We start from the raw sequence: 15,418 nt of genomic DNA on the forward strand, positions 1-15,418 counted from the left end.
TGTCTGTCAAGATTCAGGAAGGTTGGGGCTGGGTGTGGTGGCTCATGCCTGTAATCCCAGCACTTTGGGAAGCCGAGCTTAGAGGACTGCTTGAGCCCAAGAGTTCAAGACCAGCCTAGACAACTATCTCTGAAAAACTAAAATAAAATAATTACAAAAAGATTCAGGAAGGTAGGTTGGAAAGTTGCTTGGCTTAGCAAGTGAGGCAGACACTATAGTTGGTCTTCTGACTTATAGTTCCTCTTCTCTTCATAATTAGCCCTAGTTTTGTTTAGATAACTATACCACCCATATGTAGCACATGTATTTTGGAAGAAGCCAACTCCATGACTACTTCTAGTAGTCAGGCATATGTTCAGGCTAAGTGAACCATAATTACACTCACAAACCATAGTTTTAAATTAATGGATGGGCACATAACTCAGAACCTATAGGACACAAAAAACAGTTTTCTGGGGGCATTTAAAAAATTCCCTTGCTCTCCCAGAAACGATCTAAGCTTGCTTTCTCTGTATGGAGGTGGGCAAAGCACATGTACTCCATGAGCTAGCCTTAAGATAAAGCTGGTATCATCTGGAAGGCAAATTGAGAAGTGGGAAGAAGCAGAATCTTTGATTACACCATGTAACATCTAAGCCATATGGACCCTAAAACTTCCACCCTTCCTCCAAATTTCCCTTTTATTATTTAAGTGAACTTGCAAGGATTTTCTTCCCCTTGCAACTGGAAACATCTGAATATATCCAAGATGCAGACTCCTGATGTATAACACACAAACTTGAAACTGTTCAACAGGTAAGTCCAAACTAAGGTTAAATCCATATTCTTAATAGAAGTCATTGTTGTGTGCGCTGACTCTGAGGCTGCAACTATTCATGAGCCATGTTACAAGAGCATGTACCCATAATTTCACAACTTTATAAGAAATGATGATGTAAAAATAGCTATAAATGGGTCAATATACATTCCAGTTTGTTTAGGGCAGTCACAATTTACTCTTGTTGTCCTGATATAACTATGAATAGGAGGACCCCATTCACTCTCAAGTGTCCCAGTTTACACAGTTACCCTATCTCTAGAGCATGTTTTTGGATTTGAATATAATTATCTTTAGAAAAATAACACTAACCCATGGAAATGCCTAGAGACCTCTAAAAGATATAAGTGAATTCAATCTTTAATCCTTGTGATTAGTTTTAGAAAGAAGTGGTGCCAGGGAAAATGTGCCAACAAAGATTCAACAACCATGTATCATTTTAAATTTTAAATATATTATTGTAATGTCCTATCTACTTAACTGCTGCTATGAAGGTGGACACTCAGGGTCACACAGACCCTCATTTATAAGAAGAGTGACACAGTTCTTATGAAGACAGAGCAGGGAGTAAGATACAAAAGCACTGGCAGGCTCTACATTAAATACATATTTCTTCTACAATCTCCCACCATATCTAAAATACCTCTAAAGTCCAAACTCATTTATTTGGGTTTTAATTTCTTCTGTAGTCCTCTATTAAACTGGACTGGTACCACACAGTTCATTAATGACAATACCTGATCAGAAGGGAGCTGGTTTCTGGAACCAAGGCCCCCCAGGACAGAAGCCAGATGAAGTCAGGAAGGGATAAAAGTACCTGCTACTAAACAAAATGCTCTGCTTAGGGCATCCATGACTCTTCTTAGCATTTTAAGCAACACCCATCATTTGCACCTTTGTGTCTCTCAACAGAGAATTTTACCCCAGAAGTCATAAAATCTTGAAAAGCAATCATGACTAGTGCTTGTTTCTGCTCCAGTACTATTTTAAGACACATCTGTGTTCATTTGGCTTTATGATGCTGTGACTTTTATTCTAATACACACATTGATTTGATTAAACTAAGTTCAGGGATAAGGCAAATATACATCCTTGCTCCCAAAAACATCCAGGCACTTTCAGCGTCTTTCAGCACAGATGAGGTAGGGTTGGGGCTGCAATGTCATGCCTAACCTGGGCTTCAGATCTGGAACTAGTTCATGTGGAAAATGCAAATGAAACCTCTGAAGCAATGCTGTGAAAAACAAGAACATTTCCATCCGAGCCAACTGTTCTCCAAGACAATGTCTTCTCCCTAAACAGAAAAAGCAGATATAATAATTTTTTAAACCCACAGTCTTTACCAAAATTAATGTCTAATATTTGGGTGTCATTCAGGAAATCTGGAATTTAAAGAAAGTAAGAGGGAATTATGTTTATTAAAGGATTCTCTTAAATCTCAAAGAATAGGATTTGACACTTCAGCTCCTAGAACCCATACATTTACCTCCTTTTGTCAGACCATGGACTTTTGTAAGACTTTAGTTCCATCTCCCACTTCCCTCCCATGCTGCAGCAGAGCCTAAGATATGCCACAAAAGATCTAATTTGAGGTGAGACATTTTGCTCAAGAAAAGTCCGCTTCATTTCAACTAAGTGTGTTCTTCCCCAATGAAGGGGAAGAGTTTCTAGTCCATTTTCCATGGGTCTTTTGTACCTTTTCACAGAAGCAGCAATATTTTCCTAGTTGAAGATGAAACACAATAACCAGAAGCCAAGATAGTGAGATTCTAGTTTTACTTAAGTGACTGTATCTTTTCCCTCTCTGGGTTACTGGCTTCTCATTCCACAAGTTTTGATTATGGGCAAAAAAGCCAGAGGCAAAAACAGTTTTAGAAGAAGCCAGGGGTTCTCAAAAGTCCATCTATAGTTGATAAATTAAGGCTTATATTAAGCAGAAACAGGTGTTAATTACTTCCAATTAAATCATTCTCTCCTGTAAGAATCAGTTCTGTGTTTTTAGAATTGGGATATTTAATTCTACAGGAGGATGCTTCAGATTAAGATGCTATATCTAATGAATTATCATTATCCTTTATTCTAAAGTTACGCCCCTGTGAAAGTTCTCTTACCTAGGGAAAAAGGAACCAAAGCTTCCTTCTTGGCAAAATATCCACTGCTGTCCAGAAATCGCTCAGGATGGAATACTTCTGGGTCTCTCCAGTACTTTTCATCAAAGTGTACAGAATAAAGATTTGTAATTACTGTTGTGCCTTTAGGAATGGAATAACCACGTACAACTGCATCTTCAGAGGTTGCATGGAAAATCCCTAATGGAACTATATTACAGAATCTCAAAACTTCATGCAAAACTGCCTCAGTATAAGGCATTTTGAATTTGTCGTCCCAAGAAGGCTTCCCATTGGGGCCCATAATTAAATCAATCTCTTTCTGAACTTGTCCTGTCAGAGAAAAAGTATTCAAGTTATTATGCAATTCTTAGAATTATAGCTAAAGTTATTTCCCTCTGGAATAAAATAAATGATAACCAATAACAAGCCAATAGGATACAGATACATCCAGATTCAGATTTTTTATTATCTGGGCATTCTGTTGAAATATATGCTATATATCTTGTACTAATAGTACCCAGTGCTCTGGGTAGCTCTATTGTGAAAGACATAAGTAATAAGAATAAACATCAAACAAACCTAGAATTGGAGTAAGAAAAATAGTAAAACATAAAATTAGTTTTTTAAATTCTATCAGAGTTCAGGTTCCAGCTCTGCCACTTGCAGATACAGCGTTTTTTCTCATTTATAAAATAAGCATAATAAGACCTCTTTCAGAGATTTTTTTTACATGAATTGAGATAATAGATTTGAAAACTCTTTTTTGTAGCTATTAAATATTTCTATCCTTGGCTGGCATAGCAGGAGTTCCTAAAGAAAATGTATTGTGCATGGCTAAGACTCAAAAACATGTATGAACCCTACATGTAAGGATAGACCCTGAGATCATCAAGAGAATCCTCACCTTGAATATTAGGATAAAGGGCCATGAAAAGAATCGCCCACCGTAGCACATTGGTTGTAGTTTCAGTTCCAGCAATGATGAGTTCACCCACTGAGAAAATTAGGTTTTCTTTGGAGAAAGTAGATGATGGGTCATTTTTACCTTGATCCATCTCATCAAAATAAGCATCAACAAAATGCTGAGGTAGCTGAGGCTTTCTGTTGACTGAAGCTTTTTCAATGAGTCTGGAGAGAAAATCATAGACCACAGATGCATTTCTAAACAGCTGTTGATGTTTTCCAAAAGGCAGGATGCCAATCCATGGAAAGGCATTATACAAGAAGACCGAGGCACTGGCAGCTAGTTCCACATTTTCACTAAATAACTCAATCATGTGCTGAAAATCGGTGTCTTCATAAGTGAATCGTTCTCCAAAAATGATCAGATTGGTTATGTTTGAAACAGCATTCGTTATTAATTGTTTAAAGTCAAAAGGTCTACTTTTGTAAGTTTCAATAGCATCAGTGAAAAATTTGGTTTCTTCCAAGATTTTAGATTCAAAAGACTTTTGGCCATATCCAAAATATCGAAAGCTGTTTACAGCTAATCGCCTGTGATCGACCCATCCTCGGCCATATCTGGAATTGAGTAGGCCTGAAAAAAAAATTAAAATATTGTATAATTCCTACTTCTCTGTATCTAAAAAATGAAAGGGAACAAAATTTTTTAATGGATGGTTAGTCATCCTTCTGCAAATTATACTCCTATATAACTACATGGTTGGGTCCTGTTCTCAGCAACTCATTAGCCAGAGTATTATAACAGATAAAGGTTTTCTACTCCTTATCTGTGGACTGGTAGAAAAGACCTATAATTGCACCACCACAAGAAGCTAGTCAGTCTTGTGTAATTTAACCTGGTGAAATAGGGCCAGGTGACTATATATTATCCAAATTTTACCATAAGCCTAATTTACCAAAGAGAAATGACCGCATGTTCAATGGGCAAAATTTTATCTTAGACTAAACAAACACCTAAAAAATCATCCTTCTAGGATTAGAAATTTTCTGCTTAAAAGAGAATGGATTTTAGAATATAAATTTCCTCCTGTTAAAGGGATATGGTAGACAATCAAGAAACTATGACAGGGGTAAGGGAACTCTGAATGAGCTGTCAATATAGTCAAAATGCTGAAGTCAAAAGAAGGGCAAACATGAAGCTCAAACTTTTCTAATGCTGATATTGCCTACCTTAACATTTCAGAGTCTCCACAATGTATCTGCTGTTTTGATGTGGCTACTATGGAAAATTTCCCCCTTAAATTAATTCAACATCTTCAGTGCACATATTTATGTAACATGTACTTCACTCAAAATTTCACTCATTACTGGGACACGGTTGTACCTATGATAAATTTAACACTGATATGTGATTCCCAATGTTGGAGGTGGGGCATGGTGGGAACTGATTGGATCATAGGGGCAGATCCCTTATGAATGGTCTTACAACAGCCTCTTGGTGATAAGTGAGTTCTTGCTCACTTAATGTGAGATCTGGTTGTTTAAAAGTTAAGGACTCTCCCTACTCGCTCTGTTGCTCCCACTCTTGCCATATGACATGCTGGCTTTCTCCAATGCCTTCTGCCATGATTGCGAGCTTCAGGAGAAGCAGATTGCCTCAGCAGAAGCAGATGCCAGCACCATGCTTTCTATAAAGTGTACAGAACCATGAGCCAATTAAACCTCTTTTCTTTATAGGTTACCCAGCCTTGGGTATTTCTTTATAGCAATATAAAATGGACTAACACAACCCACAATGAAAAATGTCACATTCTCTTGTGTACATGAGTTACACACAAAATTTACATTCCAACAACTTATTGTGCAATAATTTTTGAATGTAGAGCTTATTAAAAAGTTACCATATGTGAGGGGGTCATTAGTGCTGTGTAGCAATCTTACATTCCCATAGTCCATTCTTTTTTCTTTTTTTTTTTTTTTTTGAGACGGAGTCTTGCTCTGTCACCCAGGCTGGAGTGCAGTGGCCGGATCTCAGCTCACTGCAAGCTCCTCCTCTCGGGTTCACGCCATTCTCCTGCCTCAGCCTCCCCAGTAGCTGGGACTACAGGCACCCGCCACTTCGCCCGGCTAGTTTTTTGTATTTTTAAGTAGAGACGGGGTTTCACCGTGTTAGCCAGGATGGTCTCGATCTCCTGACCTCATGATCCGCCCGTCTCGGCCTCCCAAAGTGCTGGGATTACAGGCTTGAGCCACCGTGCCCGGCCCATTCTTTTTTCTATACTCCCAGATGACTATTCGTTCAACAAATATTCATTTAACATGTATTTGTGGAACACCTACTATGTTCCAGGCAATGTTCTAAGTGTCAGGAATGTATCAGGGAACAAAAGAAGCAAAGATCCCTACCCTCACAGAGCTTAGACACTAGTAGGAGAGACAGACAAAACAACAAATAAATTATATGCAAGTAAAAAGATATAGGGTAGTCAGCAAAAGGCTCACTGAGAAGATGACATTGAGTAAAGACTCACAGGAGATGAGGAAGTGAAACAAGCAAATACCTGAGGAAAGACCACTGTAGTTAGAAGGAACAGCTAGTGCAATGGTGCCAAGATGAAACCAGCCCTAGAGAAATATGTGCACATGGGATATATACACAAGAAGGTACAGAGGAGCACTGTTTATAATAACCCTACACTGGCTAAGCTGTGTGCCTGGGCATGACGCTGGGCCCACCCAAAAGGCAACTTTTTTCCATTCACACAGTGGGCTAATAGTGGCCATGATTTTCTACTTCCAAGGTCAGTACATAGTAACTTAAAGCAACACATAATTTTCTACCTGGTTTTTAAAAATCTTAAGTCAAATCCTTTATGATGAAAATAGTCTAAACAATAAATTTACAGCTTTGAAAAATATATACTTTGTCTCAAATATTACTGTGATTGCATCATCTTTCATTTTCATCATCTTTTTAAAGGTCTATTATAATTGTGGCTTCTTATTTGGTCTAATTGCTTGTTTTTTATTTATATTACTGCTTTCAAGTATCATTATACCCTGGCCTGAGAATTCAGTCTTTTACAATTTGTGCTTTCTCTGCATTAGTTGATTTCCTTTGTGATGTAATATAGGAGTTTTATTTTTGTCTTTTCAATCAATGTCTTTAGTTTTTGCCTATGTAAGCAAGATATTGTTAAATTTTTCTTTGAAATTAAATGTGAAACTCATATTAGAGAATTTAGGATACAACTTTAGTAAAAAGTCTTATACTATTAACTATTAAAACCACTGTATGTGATTTGAACATTCTATTTTAGGCTGTCTGTTGCTGCTTTCTTCTTACCGATTTTGTCAACTTTCAGTCTCTCCCCCTTGTTGAATATGGAATCTCCGACACTGATCAATACTAAACCATACAGAACGCTAGTCCTTTACACAAGCCATGCAACTCTACACCTACTAATCACAGTGATTAGTAGTCAAGAAAGCTGCTTCAAGTTCTGTAAGCTTTTAAGTAAAACGATAGTAAAAATGTCATCAAGTACTCAAGACTGGGTTCAAAAGGGGACTTTGGATTCAAGTGCAAGTATGTGTTTATTCCTAACTTGTTTCACAAAACCTGCAGATGTTATTAGGTGCTGATTCTTTAAAAGTTTATAATACTTATTAGAGCTGAACCACAACAGAATTAGCAATGTACTGGTCTAAAATATGAAAGTAGTACAGCCTGAAAGGTCCTCAGATACCAGGTTCTATAAGTAAATAGTTTCTTATTAATCAGTACAAAATAATCCCAACTCTATGCACTAAAACTTAAAATAAGAAATGTGATTTAAAATAGCTTAGTAAATCACTAAATAGGTGCAAATAAACATACCTCCCATTTTTGTCATCTTCATGAATAAAGGAAGGCATGGTCTGTCTGCAAAAATTCCACTTTGATGAACAAGGCATTCCTTTACTACATCATAGCCATTTAGAACCACAGTTGATATGCCTCCAAGATCTAAACTGAAGATCTTTGAGAAGAGAGAAGAAAAACAACATTTAAATGGCAGAATGTATGGAGAAATATAACCATGGAAATCTACAAGTGGTAAGTGTGGCTTTTCCAGGATTTGTTACGTCCCTGAAAATATAGGCAGTTATTACTCACCTGACAATGTTCAGAGTGCCCTCCTTCTATAAGCCATGCAAAACTGTGTGATTTCATTATGCCATTCAGTGCCTGAAGTCACAATCTTACCAAAGGTATAATGAAAAGGGTACTGGACTTGGCAGGCCTGAGTCTAGTTTAAGGTTTGCCATTAAAGAGATATAAGACTCTGGGCAGAACACTTAACCTATTTGGGCTTCAGTATTGCCATAGAAAATATATTTGATATACATGCTCTCTTATGATTCATTCTACCTCAAAATGTTCAATGATATCTAGGAATCTCCTTCTATTTCCAAGATGAATGAGGCTAAGTGAGGGAGAGGATTGTCAAAGACCTGAGAGACAACTTTGAAGTATAAACATATTGTAACTAAGCCCATTTGTATTTGGCTCTCTGTATTCCACAAAGGGAGTGAACAGGGCTCTAAGGGAACCTAACCTTGGAGGAAAGGCATTTACCACATAGGTTAGGTAGTTGCCTCTCACTTAAGGGGAAGGCAAAACAGAATCCATTCCATGCCTTGCTGGAGTTGTCTGCCCTGTGCCTCACCTCAGGTTCACTTACAATGTCACACCTCCTGTAGTCTATTCTAGCTAACCCAATGTAAGAGCCTAGTCCAGTGAGAGAACGATACTTCCTTAAGACTGCTTATTGCCATCCTTTCTGGATAGCTTTTTACAGCCAAAATACTGAGACAAGCCTTATCCCTGTGCAAACAAGTCAAAGAGATTTAGCCATGGCACACGCTACTTCAGAAGAAAACAGGAGGCTTAGCAGAGAACAAAAGTTCAGCAGAAAGTTATATCAGCAAAGGTCATGAGGACTGCCAAGTGGTAACAACTAACCAGCTGAGTAATGAGGCCACCAAAGTCTTTGGCATAAGGGTGGGCTCTGCCAACTGAGCAGTAGGTATATCCAGAACCTTGGGAAAAGAACATTGACTGCCTGCCATAAGCAGTGGTATTAGTCAAAAGTGACAACAGAAGAGTTCTAAGTAAAAGGGAATGGCTACCAGCTGAGCAAAGTGGGGACAATGCAGTAATGTAGTCCTATTAAAGGAAAGTCTCTTCGCAGAAGTGAACTTTAGCAGAGACAATAAAAAAGATGGCATTCAACAAGGATAGTAAAAGAACCATGAACTTAAAGTTGTGTCACTATGAAGGCAGAACAGAGGGCAAATGTATTTCAGGATAGCGCTTCAGGGTAGAACTTCAAACTATGGACACCAGGGACCTTAAAAAGCAAGGAGGAGCCATGGTTTGAGAAAGTTGTTACACAATCCACCTTTACTCAAGAATCTGAAATAGTCCTGTATTTGAGGGTAGAACTGGAGAAATTTTTACTTGAACTAATATCTATTCCTGTATACACTGTTTTCAAGGACTTTGGTAAAGGTTTGTAACTCAAATTGTGAAAACTTATCCTTAAACTGCTTTGATCTATGGAAGGGTACAGATTAGCTTATATATTATTTGATTTATTCAATAATTTTTAGTGCCAATTATGGGCTAATTATAATGCTGGCAGAGATGTAAAGAGGAATACACAAAACATTTGCCTTGCCTTCTTCTAGATCGCTCTGTGATCTCCAAGTCTCTTTCCCTCGCCCAAACCAGCCCTACTCATAATTTTTCACTCTCCCAGTTAATGACCACTCCATACATCCTTCAAGTTGTTGAGGCCCAGAACTTTGCAGTCACCCATACTGACTCATTATTTTCTTCCAAACTCCACATCCAACTGCTCAGCAGTTATGCTGTTCCTACTTTCAGAATATAAACAGAATCAATTTATTATAACCTGCAGGTGACCAATCTAAGTCACCTGCATTTCTCCCTTATAACAACAATTTCCTAACTGGCCTCCTTAATTTCATCCTTGTCTTTTTACAGGTAATTCTCAACATGGCATTCTCTTGCTTTATGGCCTTTGTTCTTACTCTTCTCTTAGTCTAGAATGTTCTTCCTTTTCATATTCCTATAGCTTGCTCCTTCATTTCCTTTAAGTCTTTGTTCAGATGCTATCTTTGTGGTGAGACTGTTCTGATTAAGCAATTTAAAATCTGACCCACTAACATTCTCCATTCCCTTACCCTAATTTAGTTTACTTCCTGCTCTGTACTCTTTGAACATATTATATAATTTACTTAATTGTGTTTATGTATATTGTCTGTCTTCCCCCCACTAGAATATAAGCTACACAAGGGCAGGAATCTGTTTTGGTCACTGCTATATCTCTAGCACCTAGGACAGTGCACAGCATATGACAATAGAAATAGATGTTGAATTAATGAATAGTTGTAGAGATATACATTTAAGCATATTATTATAACATCATGGGCTAAGTGCTAATAACAGACAAATGTGCAAAGTGCTGTTGATGAAAACCATTAAGTGACTGCCACACTTTTCAACCTTTGCTTGGTTTGTTCCCTCATTTTGAAAGCTTCCCTTGACTGCCATACTATCATAACCATACCAACTCTTTAGGGACGATTCTCCATGATGCCTTTCTTGGGGCACTCTTTTTCTCTCTGCTTTGAACCACACATGGGAGTTTAGAAGCTCCCATGGCACTTATTTAACACTATCTTGGACCAGAAACATTCATATTCTTGTCTTCTGCCTGCCTGCTAAATTATAAACTCCCTAGGAGCAGTGATTTCATCTTTTTCATCTTTGAATCCTTACACAGAATCTCATTCAGTGCCGTGCATAAAGTTCTCAATAAATGCTGTAAAAATAAATTAATACACTGTCAATTCTACTTGCCTTAATGGAATAATTTTATTATCCTTAAGTCCATTACCTGAAAATAATCTGATAAAGCCACTTGTATTGGCTTTGCTAGCCAGGGAATGCCTCTCTAAATCTAGACTAAGATTAAAGTTACTGCAGAAATTTAAACATTCAGAATGAATCTCCAAGGAAATGGTAATTTTCAGTGTGATACACTTCTATATAAGATTGCCTTTAAAATGAATATATAAGTCCTGAGGACTGGCTGTTTAACTTTCAAGAATCACAAAGCAGAACTGAATTCACAGATTAACACAAAGGCGGGTATCACCTGAAGTGACTGTCCTAAGTAATTTTAAAGTCCAGTGTTTTTTGGGGTTTTTGTTTTTGGTTTTTTTTCTGTGAGCATACATCTCAAATTTAAAAGACAGTGGGAAACTAAGATTTTATTTAGAAATAAGTCCTAGGAACAACTTTTCATAACCTTTCGGAATTACAGGAGGGAACAGTCTTCTTCCACTTCCAAAAAAAGGTATAGTATTTTAACAATTTATACCAACTTTGAGAGTTTGTCAGAATTGGAATATATCTCTAAAATAACGGGAGATCTCTAGAGATGTTTCACACCAGGATAAAGATCAAATGCTGCTGTAGCCTAGAGTTAGTATGTTTGGTGGTTATCAACTAAACCTAAGGCATAGTGAGGCAAACAACGTCTATCTACTCTTTGATGCATATTCTTTTTCATGTTTGCTCCTTTCAGTTTTTCCTCTGCCCCACTGCAGCTAATAACAGTTTAGTCCTATTTCATTTGTAGTCAAGAGCTTTCTCCATAAAGAACCATGGTTCCCTCAAAAGTGGTACCAGCAATAAAACTAGCTGCTCATGCCCAATTCTTATCTATTGAACCGATCTAAATATCTCAAGACGACAGTCTAGTACGTTTATAATTTGTAACCTATGATAGGGGACTTTGACAACCCCCTGCCCAAAATAAATATTCATAGTAATACGGAGTGTCTTTCAGTTCAAATACTTATATAAGAAACGTTTAATTCCCTTTTCTGTGAGAAACCATTTCAAATAACTTGTTTAAAAATACTTTCAAACTTGGAGGTCGAACAAACCTGTTCTGGGTATAGAAACTAATAACATAGGCCAGGCGCGGTGGCTCACGCCTGTAATCCAAGCACTTTGGGAGGCCAAGGCGGGTGGATCACAAGGTCAGGAGATCGAGACCATCCTGGCTAAGAGAGTGAAACCCCGTCTCTACTAAAAAATACAAAAAATTAGCCAGGCGTGGTGGCGGGCGCCTGTGGTCCCAGCTACTCGGGAGGCTGAGGCAGGAGAATGGCGTGAACCCGGGAGGCGGAGCTTGCAGTGAGCCGAGATGGTGTCACTGCACTCCAGCCTGGACGACAGAGTGAGACTCATCTCAAAAAAAAAAAAAAAAAAAGAAAAAAAAAAAAGAAACTAATAACACATACAATAACCAAGAACACTTGAGTAGCACTTTACTGTTTTCCGTTGTTATTCTCACTAACGAGATGAAAAAAAAACTAAAACTCAGAACAGGGGTCAAGTTTTGTCTGGCAGAAGACCCGATCTCTAGTCTTATGCTTTCACATTTTGAATAAACTCAATTCTGGGAGAACTGTCGGCTGGAAAATAAGATCTAAGAATTATACATACTTTTGTTACCTCGTCCAGCTTACCTTTAACAACGTAAACTATTAGTGAGTCGTGAAAGGAACGTAAACCATTAGTGACTTTCTATTCTAGAAACTTAGATCAATTTTTTTTTTTTTTTGAGAAGGAGTCTTGCTCTGTCGCCCAGGCTGGAGTGCAGTGGCGAGATAGCTCATTGCAAGCTCCTCCTCCCGGGTTCATACCATTCTCCTGCCTCAACCTCCCGAGCACCTGGGACTATAGGCGCCCCCACTACGCCCGGCTAATTTTTTGTATTTTTTTAGTAGGGACGGGGTTTCACCGTGTTAGCCAGGGTGGTCTTGATCTGCTGACTTCGTGATCCGCCTGCCTGGGCCTCCCAAAGTGCTGGTATTACAGACGTGAGCCACCGCGCCCAGGCACCTAGCCCAATTCTTGTAAAAATTGGTTTAAGTAAGGATTTAAGGTCAAACCTGAAATACCACAGTTGCCAAACATCCCTGTACTTTTCCTTCAAAACACTGACCACAGCCTGTGGTCGATAAAGAGATTAGTTTTCTCTCCCACTCATCTGCCAATCCTTAAAAGGCTGTATCTGCCTTTTTCACCGCTAGCGTCAGGCCTGTAGTTGCATATAAATAAGTGTAATTCAAAACAAAACAGGTAAAAAGCTCTGGTCAGGCCCCGTGGAAACTCCTGCCCCCTCCGGACTTCAGGACACCCACACACATGCGGGGGTCGCCTTTTCCGCTGCCAGTCACAAGGCATTTCCGTGCTGCTTTCTCCTCCGCAGATTGAGGAGGAGCTAAGTACCGACCTCACCGGCTGGTTGTGAGTTTTAAATGAGTCACCAAGTTGGCAGTGACAGTGGCACACAGAAGGCGCCTTTTAAGTATCTGCTAAGGGGCCGTTCCCAGCCAGTCAGAACGGCATTGCCATCTGTGCTGTGGGACCCCCGCAGCGGATTTTAGTCATCAATTCATTCACGCGTTCACAATCATTTCCCAGGGCCAGCTTCTCAGTTAGGGGCGTTCCCCTGCGTTCTCCATTCTCACAGCAAACGCCTACACCAGTAGTTCATCGACTGCAAACACCGAAGAACCTGTTATTAACCATCTAGAATTTAGCACGCCTTAATTTTCCGACAAGCCGCGTGCAGCTTCCACAGAGCTGCGAGGCCGACTCGCAAGACGCCCGCCCTGAGGGCAGGGGTCCAACCTGGACCTGAAGTGGCTCCGCGGCCGGCGAGCCAAACGGCGCAGGCGCAGGAGCAAGAACTCGAGCGGTAGCGGGAAAATCAGGCCTGGATCGCCTCGGGGCCTCGGCCCGGAGTGGGTCACCGGCAGGGGCGGGGCTCCCCTTGCAGGGGGCACGGCGTCGAGGACTCCTCCCTTCCACAGCCTGGAAGCGGATGTCCCTCAACGGGCAGCCGGCATGTGGAGAGGTCCCTATTACTCGGCTCACGAGCGGCCATAAGTCCAACCAGGAAGGCCCTGGCCAGCCCGGGCCAGTCTGGCGGCCCTCCCTGCCCGGGACCCGTCGGAGCGGTACCTCTCCGTACACCTGGCTCTGCTTTCTCATGTAGACATGGGGAAGCTCGGCTGAGGAGGCCAGGGAATAGATGTTGCCGATAAATGGCAGCCCCGGCGGCCCCGGAGGGAAGCCCATCGGCCTCCTCAGCTTCAGCAGCTGGCGGACCCCCAGCGCGAAAAGCAGCAAGAAGAGCGCGCTGCCGAGCGCCGCTGCGCCCTCTTCACCTCCCCAAAGTTTCCACATCTGCCCGAGCTGGGGGTGCGAACGCCACGGCCGCCCTGAGTCCCTGGCACTCCAGCCTCCAGCCCTGCCGTACTCCCATTGGCAGGATACTCTCAGGTCCCGCCCTAGCTCCGTGGCCATTGGCTGACTGAGTGAGCGCTCAGGTCCCCTCGGGACGACGACCCTCCAGCTTTGCGCGGCTCGGAGTCGGCTCTGCGGAGCGGGTAGCTGGTGCTACCCTTTGGAGGTGGCGCGGCTCTAGGCGGAGCAATGAGCCTGGAGGCCGTTTTCCAGAATGTTGACACCAGAATGTTGACGAGGTGTCAGGACGGCCTCATTCACTGGGGTAGGCGGATCCTGCCTCTCTGGGGCCAGCCCTTTCTTAAAGTGTCTTTTTAAGTACCAGGTCTGCTTATTTCATTTCAGACTAGGAAAACTGGAGAGGTGATCAACACTGCAGTCTTTAGCTGAACCTGATACTTTTCAGAATTTCCAGTAGAAAACTGACCCATCAGTAGTAAAAGAAAGTAATTTTACTGTTTTGTCCTGTTTTACTATTTTTCTCCTGTTAATGTATTTTTGTGTGTGATCTTTTAAGAATTGTGATGATTGAGCAGTTTATGTGATTAACTCAGTTTACCTATATTTGACCCCTCTCTGGTCTTTCCAAACTGATTACTTACTGGCAATCACGGAACTCTTGTCTGCACTTGTTCACGGAGAGTATTTACTATTCAAGATTTCTGCCTCCACTGCTTGGAATTAAGCAACTGATTTCATATTATTCTTGCTAATTCTGTTTTTATTCCTGTTTTCTACTGGACAGTTCCTTGCAACACAGGACTTACTGCGTTTGGGACTCTTCTAACAGCTGCCCTCTAATTGTGATTTAGAAGGGCATGAGTTTTATGGTCCTCATTACCTTACGGCTCATTCACACAGCAAATATTAATTGAATGTCTACTGTGTTCCCATGTCCTAAGCGATGGAGATACATAGGTGAATAAGAGCAACAAAATCCCACCCTTTCTAGAACTTACATTCTTATGAGAGGGAAGAGCAATAAAATGGAAATACAATAAATTTAGATAATCATCAGCAAACAAAAAGTGCATTATAGAAAATGCCTGGTGGTTTGGGAGATATTTTAGCAAGCAAGGGCTGTCAAGGAAAGTCTTATTAGGAAGATGACGTTGGAGCTGAGATCAACTGCTAAAGAGGTGTATTTGTTTCCTACCACTGTTGTAACAAATTACCCCCAAT

The 15,418-nt window shown here is 40.5% G+C and overlaps 1 protein-coding gene across 2 annotated transcripts; it reads right to left on the bottom strand.

The window, feature by feature from the left end:
• Positions 1–1,251: 1,251 nt before the first annotated feature.
• LOC101019230 (vitamin D 25-hydroxylase) lies at positions 1,252–14,684 on the bottom strand. Of its 2 annotated transcripts, none has more exons than XM_003910184.5 (5): positions 13,952–14,684; positions 7,712–7,853; positions 3,833–4,465; positions 2,929–3,258; positions 1,252–2,111 (listed from the first exon to the last, which is right to left on the bottom strand). In XM_003910184.5, exons 1-5 carry the CDS (start codon positions 14,294–14,296, stop codon positions 1,936–1,938), a joined length of 1,626 nt encoding a protein of 541 aa, XP_003910233.2. In that variant the 5' UTR covers positions 14,297–14,684; the 3' UTR covers positions 1,252–1,935. The 2 variants fall into 2 exon arrangements, with proteins under 2 accessions (XP_003910233.2, XP_009184785.1); XM_009186521.4 differs by lacking the exon at positions 13,952–14,684 and adding an exon at positions 7,991–12,005.
• Positions 14,685–15,418: the final 734 nt, after the last annotated feature.

The sequence above is a fragment of the Papio anubis genome, chromosome 12 (genome assembly GCF_008728515.1).
Source record: "Papio anubis isolate 15944 chromosome 12, Panubis1.0, whole genome shotgun sequence".
Classification (NCBI taxonomy): domain Eukaryota; kingdom Metazoa; phylum Chordata; class Mammalia; order Primates; family Cercopithecidae; genus Papio; species Papio anubis.

What these genes read in the sequence shown, in the direction of transcription:
- LOC101019230 (XM_003910184.5), bottom strand. Translation starts at nt 14,296, where the DNA reads ATGGCCACGGAGCTAGGGCGGGACCTGAGAGTATCCTGCCAATGGGAG. An exon ending in GAAGATGACAAAAATGGGAG is followed by an intron (nt 4,466 to 7,711) that starts GTATGTTTATTT and finishes TTTTTTTTTCAG; the next exon opens with GCCTACTCAATTCCAGATAT. An exon ending in TTTGGTTCCTTTTTCCCTAG is followed by an intron (nt 2,112 to 2,928) that starts GTAAGAGAACTT and finishes TTTTCTGTTTAG; the next exon opens with GGAGAAGACATTGTCTTGGA.